The sequence below is a fragment of the Bubalus bubalis genome, chromosome 22 (assembly GCF_019923935.1).
Source record: "Bubalus bubalis isolate 160015118507 breed Murrah chromosome 22, NDDB_SH_1, whole genome shotgun sequence".
Lineage (NCBI taxonomy): Eukaryota > Metazoa > Chordata > Mammalia > Artiodactyla > Bovidae > Bubalus > Bubalus bubalis.
In genome coordinates, this window is record NC_059178.1 from 61374528 (window position 1) to 61398422 (window position 23895).

The following is a 23895-nucleotide window of genomic DNA, read 5'->3' on the forward strand; positions in this document are numbered from 1 at the left end:
TGGACTATAAATGGTGCCTAAGTCCCGTCTTTGTTTTAGGGGTCTGGGGTTCATTCCGTGCTTTTCCTTTGGGTACTGAATTCTGCATTCAGTTAGGAAACATCCCATTCAAGTTACTTCTCGTCCCCCGACCTCGCTGCCCTTCTGTTTCCGCCTGGAATGCTTCAAGTGAAAGTGAAGTCGCTCAGTCCTGCCCGACTCTTTGCGACCCCATGGATAGTAGCCTGCCCCAAGCTCCTCCGTCTATGGGATTTTCAAGGCAAGAGTACTGGAGTGGGTTGCCATTTCCTTCTCCAGGGAATCTTACCAACCCAGGGAACAAACCCAGGTCTCTCACACTGTAGACAGATGCTTTACTGTCTGAGCCACCAGGGAAGTCAAATGACGCTTCAATCAGCTACTTCTTTGTTCCTTGATCTGGAAGGACCAGCGTTATCCTTAGATTTGTTGTTGGGAAGTTAATGTACTCCAGGAAAGCGTCATGTGACCTTTAGGACCCATTCAAGCACGGACCCCAAAGTGATTCATGGTCCACATTTTGCTGGTTATCAGACCACAGGTCAACAGGGTAGGGTGTGTGCAAAAGGATGTTTGTACCCAGGCACCCTGAAGAGACAGGGAAGGAGCCAAATGAACAAATCAGCTCAGAGTCCAAAGCATATTCCTAGACGGCTTAGGACCAGAAGTTTTGGACTCCTTTCCTTCCCCCCGCCCCCCCCCCCCCCCAGTTTTAAACATTGTGTTAGAATATACAGAACATAAAATACACCATCTTCAGTTCAGTTGCTCAGGTGTGTCCGACTCCTTGCAACCTCATGAATTGCAGCACGCCAGGCCTCCCTGTCCATCACCAACTCCTGGAGTTCACTCAGACTCACGTCCATCAAGTCAATGATGCCATCCAGCCATCTCATCCTCTGTCGTCCCCTTCTCCTCCTGCCCCCAACCCCTCCCAGCATCAGAGTCTTTTCCAATGAGTCAACTCTTTGCATGAGTTGGCCAAAGTACTGGAGTTTCAGCTTTAGCATCATTCCTTCCAAAGAAATCCCAGGGCTGATCTCCTTCAGAATGGACATGTTGGATCTCCTTGCAGTCCAAGGGACTCACAAGAGTCTTCTCCAACACCACAGATCAAAAGCATCAATTCTTGGGCGCTCAGCTTTCTTCACAGTCCAACTCGCACATCCATACATGACCATAGGAAAAACCATGGCCTTGACTAGATAGACCTTTGTTGGCAAAGTAATGTCTCTGCTTTTCAATATGCTGTCTAGGTTGGTCATAACTTTCCTTCCAAGGAGTAAGCATCCTTTAATTTCATGGCTGCAGTCACCATCTGCAGTTAAGTTTACAGTTTGGTGGCATTAAATACTTCTACATTGTCACCACCATCCATCCACAGAACATTGTAAAAAAATATTTGTTTTATGGGTTGATGGGACTTTTAAAACCTTTTATTTGTTTGACTGAGTTGGGTCTTAGTTGTGGCATATGGGGTCTTGGTTTTCCTTGCGGCAAGTGGGATACCTGACCGGGGACTAAACCTGGGTTCGCTGCACGGGGAGCACAGAGTCTTAGCCATTGGACCTCCAGGCAAGTTGCCAGAACACTTTTATCTTCCCAAATTGAAATGCTGCCTCTATTCAACAGTGACTCCCAAATCTCACCTCCCCCAGCCCCTAGACCCCAGCATTCTGGTTTTTGTCTCTGTGTGATTTTTGCCTACTCTAGGGATCTCCTTTACATGGAGTCATTCAGCGCTAGTCCTTTTATGAGTGGCTTATTTTACTGAGCACAGTCCTCCAGATTCATCCATGTTGTGGTGTGTGTCAGAGTGTCCTTCCTCTTCAAGGCTGAATGATATTCCATTGTATGTGTTTCCATTTTCTGTTTACCCGTTCTTCCATGAACAAGGTGGCCGTGAACATGGGTGCCCAAAGGCCTCACGCATCTGCTTTCACTTAATGCTCAGGGCATATGGGCCAGTGAGGGTCAGCTGTGATGTGCACGTGATGAGGGAAGGGCAAGCTGCGCCTGGTGCAAGATGAGCCGTGAGTCCCTTCTTGGTGTTTTTCTGTACTTTACAAATTTTCTAAAATTTCACTCAGTTCTTTAAAAATACAAGGGGTGTGTCATCTAACAGTGTTACCAGTTGGAAAATGTGATTAAATCCAATTGACCCGCTCATAAGTGAGATCAGAGTGTCTGTCTGTGTCTGACTGACTTCACTTAGCATGGTGCCCTCAGGTCCATCCATGTTGTCACAAATGGCAAGAGTTTATTCTTTTTTATGGCTGAGTAGTATTCCTTTGTATGTATATGTGTTTATATAAATATATTAATGAAAATTATCTGTATATAATTATACTAGGCCTGTTAGTATTTTCTTTATATATGTAGAGGCTCCCGTGTTGGGTGCATAAATAGTACTTCTTGTTTAGTTGCTAAGTCGTGTCTGACCTGTAGCCCTCCAGGCTCCTCTGTCCATGGAATTCCCAGGCAAGAATACTGGAGTGGGTTGCCATTTCCTCCTCCAGCATAAATATTTACAAATGTTATATCCTCTTGTGGATTGACCCCTTAATCATTGTGTGATGCCCTTTGTGTCTCTTATCACAGACTTTGTTTTTAAAGTCTATTTGGTTTTAAAGCATAGCTGTTGCAGCTTTCTTTTGGTTTCCAATTGTGTGGAACATCTTTTTCTACCCCTTCATTTTCAGCCTATATGTGTTCTTACATCTGATGTGTAGATAGCATAGAGATGGGTCTTGTTTTTTTTTTAATCCATCAGCCACTGTATTTTTTTTTTTTTCAGTCAGTCTGTCTGTTGATTAGAAAATTTAACCAATTTAAATTTAAAGTTATTATTGATGGGTATATATACATTCCCATTTTGTTACCTGGTTTCTGACTGTTTTGTAGTTTCTCTGCTTCTTCTTACTCTCTCCCTTGTGGTTTGATGTGTTCTTAGATTCCTTTCTACTATGTATATGTTGTAGTTAAGAGTTATTTTTACTACTTTAGTTTCTTAACCTTCATGTTAGCTTTTATAAGTGATAAATCCATGTTTTGCCTTCTTATACAGTTCATGGGGTTCTCACAGCTGGTATACTGGAGTGTTTTGCCATTCCCTTCTCCAGTGGATCATATTTTGTCAGAACTCTTCACTATGACCCATCCATCTTGGGTGGCCCTAAATGGCATGGCTCATAATTTCGAGTTATGCATGAACTTGGGCGAACTCTGGGAGATGGTGAGGGACATGGAAGCCTGGTGTGCTGCAGTCCATGGGGTCCTGAAGAGTTGGACATGACTTGGTGACTGAACAACAACAACAATCCACTACCTTTACCTTTTTCAGTGAGAATTAGACTTCCATATATTTTCTTTTTACTAATTAGAGCTTAAAATCATTCTTGTCACATTTCTTGTAAGGCTGGTTTACTTGTGATGAACTCCATTACTTTTTGCTTGTCTGGAAAAGTCTTTATCTCTCTTTCAGTTCTGAATGATAACTTTGCCAAGAGAGTGTTATTGGTTGGAAATGTTTTCTTTCAGCACTTTGAATATATTGTTCTACTCCTTACTGGCCTGCAAAGTTTCTGCTGAAAATACTGCTGATGGTATTATGGAGCTTCTCTTGTATATAAGTTGTTTTTCTCTTGCTGCTTTTTTTGAAGTATAGAATTACAATATTACATTAATTTCAAGTGTACAACATAGTGAATACATATTTTTATAGATTATATACCATTAAAAATTATTACAAAGTAATGATTATAATTCCCTGTGTTGTACAATATATCCTTGCTGGTTATGAATTTTATACACAGTAGTTTCTGTAACTTAGTCCCATCCTGCTAACATGCTCCTTCCCATTTCCCTCTCCCCAGAGGTAACTACTAGTTTGTTTTTTCTATCTGTGAGTCTGTTTTGGTTTTGATATATATATTCATTAGTTTTATATTCCAGAAATAAATATCATTATAGTATTTGTCTTTCTCCATCTGATTTATTTCACTAAGTGTATTTTCTAGGTCCTCCCGCATTGCTGCAAATGGCAGTGACTCCTTTTTTTCTTATGACTGAGTAATATTCCATTGTGTGTGTGTGTAGTAATATCCCATTGTGTGTGTGTGTACAGTAATATTCCATTGTATGTGTGTAGTAATATTCCATTGTGTGTGTAGTAATATTCCATTATGTGTGTGCATAGTAATATCCCATTGTGTGTGTGCATAGTAATATCGTATTATGTGTGTGCGTAGTGATATCCCATTGTGTATATGTGTAGTGATATCCCATTATGTGTGTGTGTAGTAATATTCCATTGTGTGTGTAGTAATATCCCATTGTGTGTGTGCATAGTAATATCCCATTGTGTGTGTGCATAGTAATATCCCATTGTGTGTGTGCATAGTAATATCCCATTGTGTGTGTGCATAGTGATATCCCATTGTGTGTGTGCATAGTAATATCCCATTGTGTGTGTGCATAGTAATATCCCATTGTGTGTGTGCGTAGTAATATCCCATTATGTGTGTGCATAGTGATATCCCATTATGTGTGTGCGTAGTGATATCCCATTGTGTGTATGTGTAGTAATATCCCATTGTGTGTATGTGTAGTACTAGTCCATTGTGTGTGTGTGTGTGTGTGTGTAGTAATACCCCATTGTGTGTATGTATAGTAATATCCCATTGTGTGTATGTGTAGTAATATCCCATTGTGTGTATGTATAGTAATATCCCATTGTGTGTATGTGTAGTAATATCCCATTGTGTGTATGTATGGTAATATTCCATTGTGTGTGTGTGTGTGTGTGTAGTAATATCCCATTGTGTGTGTGTGTAGTAGTATTCCATTCTGTGTGGTATTTGCAGTGCTTCCCTGGTAGTTGCTTCAGTTTATATTCAGTTCATGTGGGTGGGCTTGTATGAAGACCGTGATTTGGTTCTGGAGCAGTAACACAGACCCTCGGTTTGCCATGAAACACGTGTGGGCATGCTTGATGCAATTGCTGGATCCACTAGAAGCAACACTTGTGTGGAGAGAGCTCTTCCCCCGGCACACTAGCTTGGGATCAAGAGGGTTCAACTCAAGAAATGTTTCCTTACAAAGCTCCCTGGGAAAGGGAATGTGGAAAACAGTGCTTGCTTCCTGGAGGGGGGACCATTCCTTAGGAAACTGTCTGGTAAGGCAAGTTCTCAATCCCTGAAAGTTATCTTTTTATGAAGATCCTGAAGAAAATAAGATAAATGAGGAAACATGGAAAAGGAACTTGTGTGTTGACCTGGGAGGTCTTTGGGATAAGAAATATATAGCAAGTTGATGTCAGAGGCAGAAAGGAATAGGTGTGGTGTTGGAAGAAAAAGTTAATCACCAAATAGTATTTCTGCCCATCAGGAAACACTTTTTGAAGGTTACCTGATATTAAGTTAGGATCTTAGTACCAGCATTTTCCAGACATCTTTGTGACTCACCAAAAGACGTCACTGCCAGTCTTTGGCTGCTCTAAAACTGAGACGCTACATAACCACTGATTGGTGGATAGGGTCTCCTTGTCGGCTGCAAGGCTGGTTCTTCTGAGGTGTTGCAGGCTCTGGGGCTGGCAACATGTGTCACTGCACTCCCCAGCTGGTCAGCCAGGTATGTTCCCCTGCATCTCTGACCCCACCCCTGAGTCAACGCAGAGCATGGATCCAGCCTTAGTCCCTGCCTCCCCAGCTGCCCCTCACAGCTGTGGGGTCACTCTAGAAGCACTGCTCGTGTCCCTCCCAATGGGAAGGGCTGTCTGTAGCCCAGCGTGTCAGGGAGGGTGTCGTGCAGTGCCTCATGCTGCTAAAGCATATGTGCTGTTTCTTCCAGGAATTGCTACTTGCTGCCATCACCTTGTCATTTGTAATTTACTGCATGAGTGGATCTTGATGTATTTATCATTGACAGTACTGAATGTATAAGTGTTATTGGAAAATTTTCAAACCAGGGTGTATTTTCAAAAAGCTGCATGGTTAGTTTTTCAGAAAAGCTGTTTCATATTGACTTCCAAAGAAGGTTCTGGACCTAAGACACAACCACCTCCTGTCAAATATGAGTGCAGTTTGTCATTTGAAATGCCCTACTGCCTACTTCAGTCTGAGCCCATTTTGCCCTCTGTAAAGTGGGGCTACTGGTGCTTGCCTGTGAAGAATGTGTGAGCATCAAGGGAACAAACCTGGCACACGAGAGGCACTTGGTAAACATTAGAGGCGTTTCATCCTGAGGGTACGTTTATCTCTGCTGATTGTTAACACACATGCTCTCCGATATTTAGAACCAGCTGGAAAATATTAAAAGCAAAGAAAGAGTTTTTATTCTTTGATATATAAAAACCAAGAAGACTTTCATGGGTATACAACATAGTTTTTTTTGTCTTTTTCTTTTTTTTAAGAAGAAAATTGCAGAAATATAGACTTGGGTAGAAAAATACACTCAAGCAGCTGCTCAAGACAATTTGTAACTCCTAAAATTATGAACAATAGCACACAAATCTCAGTATAAGCCTTTTTTTTCCTTAAAAAAATTATTCACATTTGTTTAAAAACTTAAGATACGGTAAGAAATATAACTTTCCTTCTTGGTAACACACCTTGTTTTTTGAGAAGATATTCAGTGACCAGCAATAACTTAGTGATAGAAACTTTGCCTTAGAGTTTTGGTTCTATGACACGTGTCATAGTAAAAGAAATACTTCCTACTCCTGGGGCCCCCAAATGCTCATACAGGTCATTGGAGCCCATAAACTTGGGGGTCCTAGACCTCAGAGGGGGAGCATCCTTGGTCTTCCCTGTATTTTAAGACCAAAACAAACAGTGATCCTGGCATACAAATAACAAAAACAAAGGTGCAGGAGACCACAGCTACTCAGTAAAAGCTATTTATGTCCAATAAATAGTTTCTAAGAGAAAAATAATTTTCTTTTCACTTAATGAATTCAGGAGAAATAAAAACATTGTGATACACGGTTTGACATCTGTTCTCAAACTGACATCCATAAAGTCAGTTCTGCCACTGACCAGCAGGGGGTGCTAGACCACAGGAGAAGCAGCTGCGTAGTTTCCCAAAGGTCAACCTACAAAAATACATCTACCTGTATTTACATGGAAACTTTTTTGGGTGAAAGTTTAGTTTTCAAAGGATAAGCGTAACATTTTCTCCTCAACACTGGGTTCAAGCAAAAAATACATATAAAATTTGGATGAAACATGAATAAACCTTTAAGATTACTAAATATGTAAATATTGATCGAATATCAAAGGGAAGTGACAATGAATTTACTCTGTGTTAAAAATCTTTACATTTCATGTGCCTTGTTATTTAAAAGGAAAGATGCAGAACGCATACATCTGAATGGCTGAGACCTCTCAGAGGCCTGAGTGACATGTGGCTGGCTTGGCCACCATTCCTCATGGAAACATGTCAAAACCACCCTCAGAGTCACAGTCCTAGGAACAGAGTGGTGTTTATCTCAGAGTAGATAATGGCTTTTGATCACAGATGGTGAGCTGCACCTTCCACTCTCTTCCAAAGTTAAATTCACCTTCAAGGGTCTCACAAAGTTGCCCACAAGGTGAGTCCCCCGCCACGACCACCATGACCACTTCACATGGGTTCTCTCTTCCCAGCGAGGTGTGGGAGTTCAACACCCACTTGGCTATTTGAGACAGGACTACAAACTGTGAAATTCTGAAATTCATCCTCTGCAGTCATGCTTAGTACAGGTTTGGGTGCACTTGCTCTTAAATTCCGGTCTCTGCCTTCTTGCCACATTCTGTCTTCACAGCCTTCTGGCCCATCAGCAGGATCAGTGCAAGTCGGCAGGAAGCACAGTGAAAACATGACGACTATTTACTGGGTTGGCCAAAAAGTTTCTTTGGGCTTTCTCATAGCATCTTACAGAAAAACCCGAATGAGATTTTTTGCCAACCCAATACAAAAGTAATTTAAAGGCTTCATTTTAAAAAAAGTATGTTTTTAAAATTTAAAAATGAAATATTTTCTGCACTTAGGTCATTTCTACCACTTCACAAAGGTGCTGGACCCTGCACCTGGGCCAGTATAGACTGTGCACGTGTGTGTATTTTATGTTCTATGGAGAAACTCTATAAAGTTTTTTTCTATTCATGAATTGAAAGAAAGAATAGGGTTATGGATGAAAAGGGAGGGATAAGTAAAAACAACAAATAGGAGGAGTGAAGTATACAATTTTTTCTTATTTTAAAATTGGAATAGAATTTTAGAAGTGTTTCTCCTTGGTAAACTGAGCTGTCTGGTTCCTGGCCCTACAGGGTGACCGCTGGCCCATGCTCCTCCACCCCTCCCGGGGGCAGGGCCAGGCTGTGGCGGGGGTCAGAGCGGAGGGAGCTGAGAAGCCTCTGGACGCTGCCCTCCCGCCCGGGGCTGTGTAGGCTGGGCGCCAGGCCTGCACCGTTGACGCGCGCGAGGCTGCCTGGAGGCGGCCTGGGGGCCAGCCGGGGCTCCAGCACGCCCTCGAGGACCACGTCAGCCTCCTCGTCGCTCTCCATCTCGTCCGGGGGCAAGTTCTGCAGGACATGGGCCGCGGGCAGGCTGTGGCGGCTGGCCGTGCTGTCCGAGGAGCGGCCGGAGCTGCCTGAGGCACGGCTGCCCCGCACCACGTTGTTCCTCTGGTTGGCAGGCTTGACCGTCACGATGAGGTTGTGGCTGTTGGCGATCATCATGTCCGTGACCTGGTCCAGTGTCTTCCCGGCCACCTCAATCCCGTTCACCTCCAGGACCTCGTCATCCACGGCCAGAAGCCCGGTGCTCTCGGCGAGGCCGCCAGGCACCATGCGGGAGATGAAGACGCCAGGCACCTTCTCTAGCCCCTGCGGGGCCACACGCACACTCGTGCCGTCACGAATGTAGAAGCCCAGCGGCTTCTGGCAGCCGTGCCGGTACAGCCTCACGCGGCGGTGCGTCTCAGGGAGGATGTCCACGTCGATGATGGAGGACACTGGGCGGAAGTCGTGCGGCAGGCCGATGTGCAGGTGTGTGCGCCGGCGGGGGCCATCTTCCCGCAGGGCCAGTGGGCGCCGCCGCCTGGACAGCGAGCCCGCCCCAAAGCTGCAGTGCTCAGCCTCTTCTGGAAAAGCACAGAGAGGACAGTGAGAGCACAGATCGGGGGCAGCGGGGAAGCACAAGTCAGGCTGTGCTGAACACTCAGAGCGTCAGGTAAGTCCTGACTTTCTGCAGCTCGCCTCCCACCACCTCTCTGATGTGTGATCCCAGGAAGTCTGAGACGGTGAGCAAATCAAATGGTGTAAAGAACTAACTAAAACACAGAACTCCCACACATGCCTTGGAGCTGAATCATCAATTCATTTTGTCACACGTCAGCTTTTGGGAGAGTCTCGGCTTCTTGGATGACATGCAGGCTACTAGCTTCACTAGTGGTTTTGATGAGCCCACAGCAATCCTGCCATCGGCCAAACTGGCCCAACAATATTCACCAGGCAAATGTTGGATGCCAAGTTCAAGCACAATCACCTCCCTAAATTCAGCTCTACAGGCAACCAACAGAATGGTTGAAAGGTTAAGACAATTAACAATAGATGCAAGGTTTAAACGTGCCTGACTGGATTCTGCAGTGACAGTGGAGCAGGGACACCAGGAATGGCCCCCCACCTGGACAGCAATGGCAGGGGCAGAGTCTGTCTGATGTAACTAATTTGGAACTTGAGAGTCTGTTGAAGGCTCAACTTCCAAGGGAAGAGCTGGATGCTAATTGCAGTCAATTCTGGGTAATTTCAACTCTTAGTGCAGTAGCAGCTACCTAGGCCACCCCCAGCACCCTGGCAGGCAGCTGTGCACTGATCCTGGAGCAGTTTGTGGGACCTGTCCTCCAAACATCAGGTATCTGCTCTGACTACTGATTGATCCTTCTCATCACAAAGGTGTAGACGGGTGGGTGGCTTTTGCTGCACCTCCCTGTGTTGTTGCAAGCCCCTCCCCTTCCACCTGAAGGAACATTCCAGAGAGTAAGAGGACTGGCACCCTTTCTCTCCCTTCATTTTTCACCTTTTCCCATTTTGGGAGCCAAAGCTTAAAGTCCAGGACATTGAAAACAGCTGCATATATAGGGAAAGTTAGAAAGTGACTGTGCATGCTCAAGGAAAGGCTCAGAAAGGACCTTAGAAGACCTTAAGTTCACACTTTAATGCTGATACTCAGCACAAAGACAGTCTACAACAATTAAAAAAAAATAAGAAAAGCAACCATAGCAAATCCTGGGGAAGGGGTACAATCTAATTTCCAGAGCTACCACATTATGAATCCCCATTGTTCAACAACAACAGACAATCACAAAACCTACAAAGAAACAAGAGTATGCCCCAACTCAAAGGAAAATCATAATAGAAACGGTCCCTGAAACAACCTGATGGCAGATTTACTAGACAAAGACTTTAAAACAATGGCCTAAGACATGATTAAAAATAAACAAAAAGATATAGAGCAAATCAACAAAACCATGTGTGAACAAAATGGAAATATCAAGAGAGAGACAGAAAACCTAAAAGGAAACTAAATTGAAATTCTGGAGATGAAATTACAATAATGGAAAGTAGTGAATGGGGGATTCCAAGGCAGATTTGAGCAGGCAGAAGAAGGAATTAGTGAACTTGACAGGACAGTAGAAATTATCCTTTCTGAGGAAAAACAACAAAAGGTTAAAGAAAAGTGAACAGAGCCTAAGCAATCACCAGGACATCATTAAGCAAACTGACATGTAGTTTGTGAAACACTCAGAAGGAGAAGCAGAGAAGGCAATGGCAACCTACTCCAGTACTTTTGCCTGGAGAATCCCATGGACGGAGGAGCCTGGTAGGCTATAGTCCATGGGGTCGCTAAGAGTCAGACACAACTGAGCGACTTCACTTTCACTTTTCACTTTCATGCATTGGAGAAGGAAATGGCAACCCGCTCCAGTGTTCTTGCCTGGAGAATCCCAGGGATGGAGGAGCCTGGTGGGCTGCCGTTTATGGGGTCGCACAGAGTCGGACATGACTGATGCGACTTAGCAGCAGCAGCAGCAGGAGAAGAGAAAAGGGTGGAGGGACTATTTGAAGAAATAATGGCTAAAAAGTCCCAAATGTGATGAAATGTGCAAATGTAAAAGCCCATGCTCAACGAACTCTAAGAAGAAGTCAAAGAGACCCAAGATGACAATATAATCAAACTTAATTAAGACAATGTAATTTTACATGCTCCAGAACCCAGAAGCAGTAATATGAAAGGAGGCTGGGGCAGACCCACCTGTTGATCTCAGAGAGTCTCCTGGGTAGGTAGAAGGCGACTGCAGATCACCCTAGGGACACAGGTGCTGGTGGCAGCCATTTAGGGGAACTCATTCTGTCACATGGACTCTAGCACTGGAAAGTGCCATCTTTGACTTCTCCCTCTAGCTTATTAGCTTCAGGACCCAGCCCATCCCCTGCCCAAGTCTGAAGGCACCAGCACTGGAACTGGGCAGGGACACAGCCCCACCTACCAGCATGCAGGTTGCCTAAAGACCCCCTGAGTCCACAGCTACTCCTGCAAACACCTTCTCCACCAGAAGGCCCTGGCACCACACACTGGAGCTACAGCCAGTGTTCCCCTAGGAACACTGCAGCTAGAGACTCCAGGACCTAGCTTTGCTCACCAATGAGCCTCAGAGCCCCCTGAGCCCTGGCCACCAGCAGAGAGACACCAGCCCCAGGAACACCACAACCAGAGACTCCAGGACCCAGCTTCACCCACCAGTGGGTGGACACTGGCCATAGGATTACTGCAGCTTGCCTTATCAGCTCTCAGGCAATCAGCAAGCTGGCCACAGTCTCAGGATATCTCAGGATCCAGCCGTCAACAACCCCTCCCCCCACCCCCCAACAGTGGGATGAAACCTGCTATGAAACCCCAATGGCCTTTCGGTGAGAGGCCTCAGGACCTGGCTTCAACCACCAGTGAGCCAGAACTAACCCCTGGACCCCCGGTCCCCAGAATCACTCACCTTAAAGCCAACAGCAGCTCTGAGATACCTTAGAATCCTCAGCCAGCTGCCCAAGGAGAAAGTCCCATTCACCAGCAGGCCGGTATCAGCTTTGGGATACTGGAGAACCTATCCACCAACAGGCCAACACTAGATCCAGGAAATCTGGTTCTGCAGCCATCCACCCTGGAACGAGGCTCCACCCAACAGTGAGCACTAGACCTGCAGGCAGGCAGGGTTCTGCAGCCAGCTGCCCTGTGACCTGGCTCTGCCACCCAGAGGCCAGTGGTCTCCACCCACAGTAGAGCCTGGCAAACCAGCAGACAGGGCCAGCTGCACCTACCAGACTGCCCATAGGGTCATCCTGCTGCAACAGAAGGGCCCACAAGCCCTCATGCAGCATATAGCTCTGGTGACCAGAGAGGTGTGTGCTGCGAGGAGCATGACATCTCCTAAAAAAGGCTGCTTCTCTAAGATCAGGAAATGTAACCAACATATGAGATACACAGAAATAAAAACAGCAAATTAGGCAAAATGAGGCAATAGAGGAACAGATTCCAAAAAAAAAAAAAAAAAAAAAAAAAACCCATAAGAACCAAGAGAAATAGAGATAAGCAATTTACCTGGTAAATAGCTTATGGTAATGATCATCAAGGTAATCAAAGAACTTGGGAGAAGAATGGATGAGCAGATTGAAAAGTTAGAAATTCTAAACAAAGAGCAAGAAAATATAAAGAATGATCAGAGACATATAATAACTAAAATGAAAATACGCTAGAAGGAATCAACAGCAGATTAAATGATACAGGTCTGGATCAGCGAGCTGGTAGACAGAGCAGTGGAAATCAGAGTAGTGCAAGCTGAACAGAAAAAAATAAGATGAGGATAGTTTAAGAGGTCTCTAGGATAATATCAACTGTACTAAGATTTGCATCAAAGGGGTCCCAGAAATAGAAAAAGGGGCTGAAAATACATTTAGGATATACTAGCTGAAAACTTCCCTAACCTGGGAAAGGAAGCAGACATCCAGGTCCAGGAAGTAGAAAGCCCACGCAGGATCAATCCAAAGAGGACCACACCAAGATAATTTGTAATTAAAATGGCAGAAATTAAGATAAAGAGAATATTCATGGCAGAGAATATTAATGGCAGCATTAATATTAAAGGCAAAAACAAAAGCAACACACAAGGGGTTTTTCAGCAGAAACTCGGCAAGCCAGAAGGGAGTGGCACCATATATTTAAAGTGATGAAAGGGAAAAACCTACAACCAAGAATATTCTACTTAGCAAGGTTCTCATTCAGATCTGATGGAAATCAAAAGTTTTACAGCTAGGCAAAAGCTAAAAGAGTTCAGCACCATGAAACCAGCCTTACAAGAAATGTTAAAAGGACTTCTTAAAGCAAACAAGAAAAAACTACAACTCGAAACATGAAAACTATGAAAGGAAGAAAGCTCACCAGTAAAACCAAATATATAGGAAAGATAGTAAACCTACCACATACAATGGTAGTAGGAAAGTTAAAAGACAAAAGTAGTACATCATCTGTATCTGCAATAGGTAGTTAAAGGATAGAAAAACAAAAAATATGTAAAATGTGATGTCAAACAGTAATTGTGGGGGGAGGGGAGTAAAACTGCAGTTGTTTAAATGTGTTTGGAATTGCGAGATCAACAACTTATCATCCCTCATGGTAACCACAAACCAAAAACCTGTAATACAAACAAAAGAAAAAGTTTTCCAAACATAACACTAAAGATACTATCAAAAGACAAGGGAACAAAAAAAGAAAGGATAAAAAAAGAGCTACAAAGCAACTCAAAATTAACTAAAATGACAATATGTACCTATTAATAATTACTTTCAATGTAAATGGACTAAATCCTCCAATCAAAAGATACAGAATGGCTGAATGCCTACAAAAACAAGAGCCATGTATATGTTGCAGGAGACTCACTTCATATCTAAAAACACACGAAAGGGGATAGGCAAAATTTATTCCATGCAAACGGAAATGGAAATAAAGCCAAGATAAGAATACTAGACAAAATCGATGTTAAGACAGACTGTAACAAGTAACAAAGAACGACATTAAGTAATGATCAAGGTATCACCCAAGTAAAACTATATAATAGTTGTAGATATATACATACTCAACACAGTAGCACCTAAATACAGAAAGCAAATGTTAACAGACACAAAGGGAGAAACCAACAGCAGCACAGTAATAGTGAGGGTCTTTAACATCCCACAAACACCAGCAAGGGCTTCCCTGGTGCCTCAGTGGTAAAGAATCCGCCTGCCAGTGCAGGAAATGTGGGTTCAGTCCCTGGGTTGGGAAGACCTGCTGGAGAAGGAAATGGCAACCCACTCCAGTATTCCTGCCTGGGAAGTCCCATGGACAGAGGAGCCTGGCAGGCTGCAGTCTATGGGGTTGCAAAGAGTCAGACACAGCTGAGAAACTAAACAACAACAACATAAACAGATCAGACAGAAATCATTAAGGAAACTGGTCTTAGATGACACATTAGATTACACGGACTTATAGAATTCCACCCAAAAGCACCAGAATATGCATTCTTTTCAAGTGCACATGGATAGATCACATGCTGGGCCATAAAATAAGTCTTGGTGAATTTTAAAACATTGAAATCATGTCAAGCATCTTTTCCAACCACTATGCTATGAGACTACAAAACCAACTACAAGAAAAAAAAAAAAAACTGCAAAAGACAAAAGCATGTAGAGGCTAAACAATATACTACTAAAGAACCAATGGATCTTGAGTAAGATGAAATAAAAAAATATTTGGAGACAAATGAAAATAAAAACACACTGATCCAAAATCTATGGGACACAGCAAACGTAAGAAGAGTTTACAGTAATACAAGCCTACCTAAGGAAACAAGAAACATCTCAGACAACCTAATCTTTCACACAAGGGAACTAGAAAAAGAACAAACAAAACCCAAAGTTAGTAGAAGGAAATAAATCATAAAGATCAGCAGAAATAAATGAAATAGAGACTTAAAAAATAGAACAGATGAAACTAGGAGCTGGTCCTCTGAAAAGATAAATAAAATTGATGAATTTTTAGCAAGACTCATCAAGAAAAAGCTATCAAAAAAGACAATTATAGGCCAATATCTCTGATGAGCATAGATACAAATATTCTCAACAAAATGTTAGCAAACTGAATCCAACAATATATTAAAAAGATCATACACCACGATTACACAGGATGAATCCAGGGAAGCAAGTATGGTTCCACACTCAAAGATCAGTCAATGTGATATAGCATTTTCACAAATTTGAAGGATAAAAATCATAGGATCATCTCAATAGATCCAGAAAAAGCTTTTGACAGAATTCAACATCTATTTATGATAAAAACTCTCCACAGTGGGCATAGAGGGAACATACCTAAAGATAAGAAAGGTTGGACCTTGTTTTCATCACCAGTCACAGCCACAACTGGGTGTTGTTTTTGCTTTGGCTCCATCTTTTCATTCTTTTGGCGTTATTTCTCCACTGATCTCCAGTAGCATACTGGGTACCTACCGACCTGGAGAGTTCATCTTTCACTGTCCTATCTTTTTTGCCTTTTCATACTGTTTATGGGGTTCTGAAGGCAGGAATACTGAAGTGGTTTGCCATTCCCTTCTCCAGTGGATCGCATTCTGTCAGAACTCTCCATCATGACCTGTCTGTCTTGGGTGGCCTTACACGGCATGGCTCATAGTTTCACTGCGTTAGACAAGGCTGTGGATGTGACTGGTGATGGAAGTTGCATAGGAACCTGGAATGTTAGGTCCGTGAATCAAGGCAAATTGGAAGTGGCCAAACAGGAGAATGGCAAGAATGAATGTCAAAATTCTAGGAATCAGCAAACTAAAATGGACTGGAATGGGTGATTTTAACTCAGATGACCATTATATCTACTATTGTGGGCAAGAATCCCTTAGAAGAGATGGAGGAACCATCATAGTCAACAAGAGAGTCCGAAATGCAGTACTTGGATGCAGTCTCAAAAATGACAGAATAATCTCTGTTCGTTTCCAAGACAAATCATTCAATATCATGGTAATCCAAGTCCATGCCCCAACCAGTAATGCTGAAGAAGTTGAAGTTGAACAGTTCTATGAAGACCTACAAGACCTTCTAGAATTAACACCCAAAAAAGATGTCCTTTTCATTATAGGGGACTGGAATGCAAAAGTAGGAAGTCAAGAAACACCTGGAGTAACAGGCAAATTTAGCCTTGGAGTACAAAACAAAGCTGGTCAAAGGCTAACAGAGTTTTGCCAAGAGAATGTACTGGTCATAGCAAACACCCTCTTCCAACAACACAGAGAAGACTCTACACATGGACATCACCAGATGGTCAACACTGAAATCACATTGATTATATTCTTTGCAGCCACAGATGGGGAAGCTCTATAGAGTCAGCAAAAACAAGACTGGGAGCTGACTGTGGCTCAGATCATGAACTCCTTATTGCCAAATTCGGACTTAAATTGAAGAAACTAGGGAATACCACTAGACCATTCAGGTATGACCTAAATCAAATCTCTAATGATTATTCAGTGAAAGTGAAAAATAGATTTAAGGGACTAGATCTGATAGAGTGCCTGATGAACTATGCACAGAGATTCGTGACATTGTACAGGAGATAGGGAGCAAGACCATCCTCAAGAAAGAGAAATGCAAAAAAGCAAAATGGCTGTCTGAGGAGGCCTTACAAATAGCTGTGAAAAGAAGAGAAGTGACAAGCAAAGGAAAGATATATCCATTTGAATGCTGAGTTCCAAAGAAGAGCAAGGAGAGATAAGAAAGCCTTCGTCAGTGATCAGTGCAAAGACATAGAGGAAAACAATAGAATGGGAAAGACTAGAGATCTCTTCAAGAAAATTAGAGATACCAAGGGAACATTTCATGCAAAGATGGGCTCAATAAAGTACAGAAATGGTATGGACAGAAGCAGAGGATATTAAGAAGAGGTGGCAAGAATACACAGAAGAACTGTACAAAAAAGAGCTTCATGACCAAGATAATCACGATGGTGTGATCACTCACCTAGAGCCAGACATCCTGGAATGTGAAGTCAAGTGGGCCTTAGGAAGCATCACTACGAACAAAGCTAGTGGAGGTGATGGAATTCCAGTTGAGCTGTTTCAAATCCTGAAAGATGATGCTGTGAAAGTGCTGCACTTAATATGCCAGCAAAGTTGGAAAACTCAGCAGTGGCCACAGGACTGGAAAAGGTCAGTTTTCATTCCAATCTCTAAGAAAGGCAATGCCAAAGAGTGCTCAAACTACCGCACATTTGCACTCATCTCAGATGCTAGCAAAGTAATGCTCAAAATTCTCCAAGACAGGCTTGAATAATATGTGAATCGTGAACTTCCAGATGTTCAAGCTGGTTTTAGAAAAGGCAGAGGAACCAGAGATCGAATTGCCAACACCTGGTGGATCATTGAAAAAGCAAGAGAGTTCCAGAAAAACATCTATATGTGCTTTATTGACTATGTCAAAGCCTTTGACCGTGTGGATCACAATAAACTGTGGAAAATTCTGAAAGAGATGGGAATACCAGGCCACCTGACCTGCTCCTTGAGAAACCTGTATGCAGGTCAGGAAGCAACAGTTCAAGCTGGACATGGAACAACAGACTGGTTCCAAATAGGAAAAGGAGTATGTAAAGGCTGAATATTGTCACTGTGCTTATTTAACTTCTATGCAGAGTACATCATGAGAAATGCTGGGCTGGATGAAGTGCAAGCTGGAATCAAGATTGCTGGGAGAAATATCAATAACCTCATATATGCAGATGACACTACCCTTATGGCAGAAAGTGAAGAAGAACTAAAGAGCCTCTTGATGAAAGTGAAAGAGGAGAGTGAAAAGTTACCTTAAAGCTCAACATTCAGAAAACAAAGATCATGGCATCCAGTCCTGTCACTTCATGGCAAATAGATGGAGAAACAGTGGAAACAGTGGCAGACTTTGTTTTTTGGGGCTCCCAAATCACTGCAAATGGTGACTGCAGCCATGAAATAAAGACACTTACTCCTTGGAAGAAAAGGTATGATCAACCTAGACAGCATATTAAAAAGCAGAGACATTATTTTGCCAACAAAGGTCTGTCTAGTTAAGGCTATGGTTTTTCCAGTAGTCTTGTATGGATGTGAGAGTTGGACTATAAAGAAAGTTGGTGCCAAAGAATTGATGGTTTTGAACTGTGGTGTTGGAGAAGACTCTTGAGAGTCCCTTGAGCTGCAAGGAAATCCAACCAGTCCATCCTAAAGGAAATCAGTCCTGAATGTTCATTGGAAGGACTGATGCTGAAGCTGAAACTCCAATACTTTGGCCACCTGATGCAAAAAGCTGACTCATTTGAAAAGACGCTGATGCTAGGAAAGATTGAAGGCAGGAGAAGGGGACAACAGAGGATGAGATGGTTGGATGGCATCACTGACTCGATGAACATGAGTTTGGGTAAACTCCGGGAGTTGGTGATGGACAGGGGGGCCTGGCGTGCTACAGTCCATGGGGTTGCAAAGAGTTGGACATGAGTGAGCGATTGAACTGAACTGAAGAAAGGTCATATAGGATAAGCCCACACCTAACATCATACTCAACAGTGAAATGCTCAAAGCACTTTCCCTAAGATGAGGAAGAAAACAAGATTGCCAACTTTCACCAGTTATATTCAACATTGTATTAGATGTCCTAAGCAGAGCAGACAAGAAAAAGCAAAAAGAGGAATCCAAATTGGAAAGAAATAAAACTGTCACTATTTAAAGATAACATGCTCCTATACATAGAAAATCCTAAAGATGCCACCAAAAACCTACTAGGCCTCATCAATTAATTCAATAAGGTTGCAGCATACAAAATTAATATTCAAAATGTTTCATTTCTATATATTAAGAATGAACTATCAGAAAGAGAAGTTAAGCAAACAGTCTCATTTATAGTCATATCAAAAGAGAATAAATTACATAGGAATAAATCCCAGGAGGTAAACGACCTGTGCTTGGAAAACTAGAAGACACTAACGGAAGGAGTTGATGATGACACAGATAGAAGGAAACATACGCTGTCGACTGAAGAGTCATCATAATACTGTGAAAATAACCGTGCTGCTCAGGGCAATCTACAGATGTAATGCAATCCCTGTCAAAATACCCATGAGACTTTCCACAGAACTACAACAAGTAATTAAAAAATATGTATGGAAACACAGAGAACCTGAATAGCCAAAACAATCTTGAGAAGAACAGAGCTGAAGGTAACACGCTCCCTGAGTCCAGGCTATTATAAAGCTATACTAACCAAAACCATATGGTACTGGCACAAAACAGACACAGATCAATGAGACAATAAAAAGCCCTTAAATAAAGTGTGGGAGGCAGGTGGCTGTGGCCTTGCCAGGCCGTGCTGGACCTCAGCACCCAGACACCTCACGCCTACAGGCCACACTTCCACCCACCCACTCCCCTCCGTTCTTGTAACTGCTCAAGTTGGGAAGCTCCAGACAAATGTAGAAACCAAGGCACATTCTGCCCGCCTGACAGAAAGCCCCTGCCCTGGTGCTCAGAGGGGTGTCCTCAGCTTTTCCTGCCGATTAGGCTAGGCCTGCGGGGAGGAGAGGGCCTCTCCAGGCGCCCCGCCTGCCGTCCAATAAGCCGGGTCCACTGTCCTCCGTCTTGTGCTGCTGACTCAGTTTCTCCAGACACAAGCTGAGGCGGTCTGCTTTCCTCCTAGCAGAGTTAACATCATGGAGAGAAGGAAGAGCTGAGGAATGAGTGTGGTTGCTGTCAGGATCACAGGAGAGCCCCCGTGACTGCTGCATGGTCACCGGAGGAGCACCCAGACCCACAGCACAGCAAGTGGTGCAAGCAGACTGCTGGCTTCTGCGTAAAAGAATTCTACAAATGAAAGGGATTCCAGACAGAAATGAGAGCGCGGAGGGGAACGGTGGGGAGGGTGAGTGGCCCAAGAACGTCCTTCTACCTTTCGGTGACGCGTACCCCACGGGTTGAGAAGCTCACACGGAGACTTTAATTAACCGTCACCCAGCTGCGTGCAAATACTGCCTCCAGTCTGAGCTTGTCCAGGGTAGCTAAGGCCAAGCAGCTCCCCTGCCCATGATTAAGCAGACATGGGAGCCTCCCGGAAGAGCTGCACTGCTGGATCAAACACAAGTCAGAACGAGTCTATTCTTAGAGACACTGGAAACGTCAACATTTAAAAAGTCTGCCACATAAGCTGAAAAACAAAATGTGCCACATATTGCAAAGGAATCTGAAACTCCTGCAGTTTTCTTTCCTCACTAGCTTTGTCCTGAAGCCTCAAGACCTGTCTCCTTAGACTGTTTTCCCTCAGTGCCCCTGATAAACTCAGTTCCTGCAGCGATCAGAACTCCCTGGAGGGTCCCCCCACCCCCAACCCCAGGCACTCAGCTCTCTCCACTCCCAGCTCTGATTCGCTGGGCTGCAGGAACTCAGATGCCACTTCCAGATGCTCCGTCTTGGCCCCCACCACCCCACCCCCTGTTTTCCTCAAAGGAAGCTGTCCTGTTAGCCCCCATCTCCCCCAAGAGTGCAGCCCCCGGGCTTGCTGAGCCCCTGTGGGGGAAGCATGGTGGGACGGCTCCAGGGGCACCCGAGGGCCACATACTGATCCTGCGCCAGGCATCGGTTTGGCATCATGGTGCTTTTATCAGGTCTGGTTCCAGAATCAAAGGAAGTTTAAAGAGGATTTTAAAGAAATGACTCAAAATAAATGCAGAGTCAGGCATAGGGCAGTGAGTCCTAAAGACCTCCCAGCAGTAAACTGCTCTAAGGATCAAGGAACGCATGGCTCGGGAGCCGAAAGCCAGCCTGGCACCTGCCAGTCTGTGGCCATATGTCCCTTCCTGCACCGCAATGGTTCAGCTGGTTCCGGAACCAAGATCTTGGGTGGGGCTGGGGTTGGGCTCAGGCCAGTCAGGGCCCCTCTTGGAGCTGTGGTCCTAGGACCCTTCCTAGAGGTAAACCTGCATTTCAGTTCTCTCTGGGAGGAAGGGGCTGCTTTAGGGTGTGGCACCTCCCGACGGCAGACACAGCTGTTCTAGCAGGGGGTGCACAGGCTCTGGGGGGCTTGCCGTGGACACTCAGCACATGTCTAAGCATCTCTGCTAATCATCCCAGGAGGGAAGCCCTGGTAGCCCTGGGTCACTGGGCCATCTTGGGGACGAAGGGATGCAGGTGCACTGTCTGTGCCATCTGCAGAGACCCCCGCAGACCAGTGTCAGGAGCCTGGAAGGAGAGCACAGGAAGCAGGGCTGAGGGCTGCTCACAGGGCTCCCGGGGCGCGGCCTTCTCAGAGGCTGTGAGCGCCACGTCCAGATCAGGGAGGGGCCCTGAACTGTGTCCGTGAACTAGAGTCGGCTTCTGGGGCTTGTGCTTCTCAGGTGACAACATCTGTTTTGACCAGCACAGAGGTGTCTTGTGTGCTTGTGTTCTGCTCCCAGTTGCTTGACTTTTCTTTTTTTTTTTCCCCTCTCCTCTTTCCACGAAAGATGCTAGTTGCCTACCTGCCCCCTGCCCCCGCCCACCCCCCTGCAACTTCAGCAGGACAGGCTCTGTCAACCCCGAGGCTGGCTCTCGGTTGACCAAACTGCAGATGGTGGTCAGCAGGTCTCAGGCAGTGGCCTCCACCTACGTCGGGGCCAGGGACTAACCAGCTTCCTAGCCTCTCTGCCTCCCACATAGGTTGGGTTGTGGGACGGCCAGCAGCCTCCTCCCCCAACCCCAAAAACTGACTGAGTGACAAAGCTTCCTTATAATCACACCTGTGGATCCACCCTTTTTGATAAACTCTAAGAATCTTTGGTCCCTTATTATTAGCAGTACTCACTTATAACCACCTCGCGGCAGAGTAGCACCTCGGGTCCTACATCTGCCAAGCAGGTGACGGGCCTGGAAGCTGCCCTGGGGTGCTCAGGTGAGCATCAGCCGCAGGCAGGTGGGCTGAGACACACCCGTCAGCTAGGTGTGCAGACAGCCAAAGAAACCTGAAAACAGGTGGGCCACAGGTGCCCATCGAGAGCTGGGAAGGTGGGAAGGAGCACCTCCAACTCGTACGGCGGTGGTTGCAGCGGGGAGGCTGGAGCACCAGTTGGGAGAAACCCTCCCTAACAAGCTCTCCAGTCCTCCAGCCCGGCTTCCCTGAATTTAAAACATGTTCTTTCAAAGTAAACTCCTCTCATGTGAGCTTCAGAAAGGCTGGGCACTTGACAACAAGCTTTCTTTTGACGAAAAACAAAACAAAACAAAGTAAGTCATTCCTGGGTGTCTGAGGGCTCAGGCCTCTTAAATGGCCCAGTGCCGTTGGCCCTCCATGTCTGTGGGTTCTGCATCCGCATCCTCTTCAGTCCTCAGTTCAACCAAATCCGTGGACGTGAGACTGCGGATACAGAGGGTCAACTGTTCTAGTTTCCCCCTGGGTACTGTTTTCGGTAACTTTGACATAGAATTCTTTAGGCCACTCCCCACCCCAAATCCAGGGCATGGAGCGTGTGTTGCTGGCCCTGACAAGGAGACACAAGGAAGGAATCAGCAGGATAGGGTTTAAATTTTCCTTCGAAAGACCCCAAAGCCATAACCCACTGCTCGGTCACCACTGTCGCTGTATCTTCTTCCCATGAGAACTGTCTCAGGCCGTGCCTGCCTGCTCCCCTGTGAATCCCTTGAGCAGGTGAGCATGGACGCAGCTAGAGGGTATCCCCACCCCAGGAGGATATTTCCACACCACCCTCCTCCCCTGCAAAATCTCTAAGACAGAGGAGCTTGCAGGCCCCCACACCTGCCCCAGTCCATGGAGAGGTGTCAGCACGGAGCGCCAAGCGGCACTGCCCAGCTGTGTGTTTCACCAGCCCGTGTTCCTTCCCTGAGCGTTTGCCTTAAACAGTATTGTGTGCTTTCTTGAGATAACATTCACATAACATAAAATTCACCATGTAAACCAATTTAAAAATTTATAATCCTGGGGATGTTTAGTAAATTCACAATGTTATGGAAACATCACCACTATCTAATTCCAGAGCATTTTCATTACCCCAGAAAAAAACACCATTCAAGACAACCTCCTCCCTCCAGCCCCAAGCAAATGCTCGTCTACTGTCTGTCTCTGTCGTCTGGACACTTCATATAAGTGGACTCATACAGTATGTGGCCTTCTGTGTCTGACGTCTTTCAGTGAGCTTTATATTTTCAAGTTAATTTCTTATCTACAGCTGAATAATATTCCGCTGTACAGATGGACCACATTTTTTAAATTCATGCATCCTTGATGGACACTTGGCTTGTCTCCACTTTGGGCCTTTGTGAACTGTGCTGTGTGAATGTTCTTGTGTGGACACACGTGCTCATTTCTCTCGGGTAGATAGCTAGGAGTGACATTGCTGGGTCATATGGTAACCAGAATTTCAACTTTTTGAGGAATCGCTGAACTATTTTCCGTGGTGGCCATGCTATTTTATATTCCTGTCGGCAGGGCGTGAAGGCTCTAGTTTCTCCACATTTGTTTCTCGTTGTCTTCATCTTTTCATGTGCTTATTGGCATCTGAATATCTTCTCTGGAGAAATGTCTGTTCAGATACTTTGCCTTTTTGTCATTGGTGAGGATTTTCTTTCTATTCTAGATACAAATATAAGGTATATGACTTGAAAATATTCTATTCTGTCGGTTTTCATTTTCTTGATAGTGTCCCCTGATACACAGAAGTTTTACATTTTGATGAATTCCAGTTTATCTATTTTTCCTTCTGTTGGGTGTGCTTTTGGTATTATATTTAGGAAGCCATCGCCTAACCCAG

The 23895-nt window shown here is 44.6% G+C and overlaps 1 protein-coding gene across 1 annotated transcript in view; it reads right to left on the minus strand.

Moving 5' to 3' along the window:
* Positions 1–6329: 6329 nt before the first annotated feature.
* The window catches only part of PARD6G (par-6 family cell polarity regulator gamma), a 78388-nt gene continuing 60822 nt past the window's right edge, over positions 6330–23895 (minus strand). Inside the window, exon 3 of the mRNA XM_006079564.4 lies at positions 6330–9142. Within this exon, the coding sequence (XP_006079626.1) occupies positions 8322–9142 (821 nt within the window). The 3' untranslated portion in view covers positions 6330–8321. The remainder of the gene's footprint in view (positions 9143–23895) is intronic.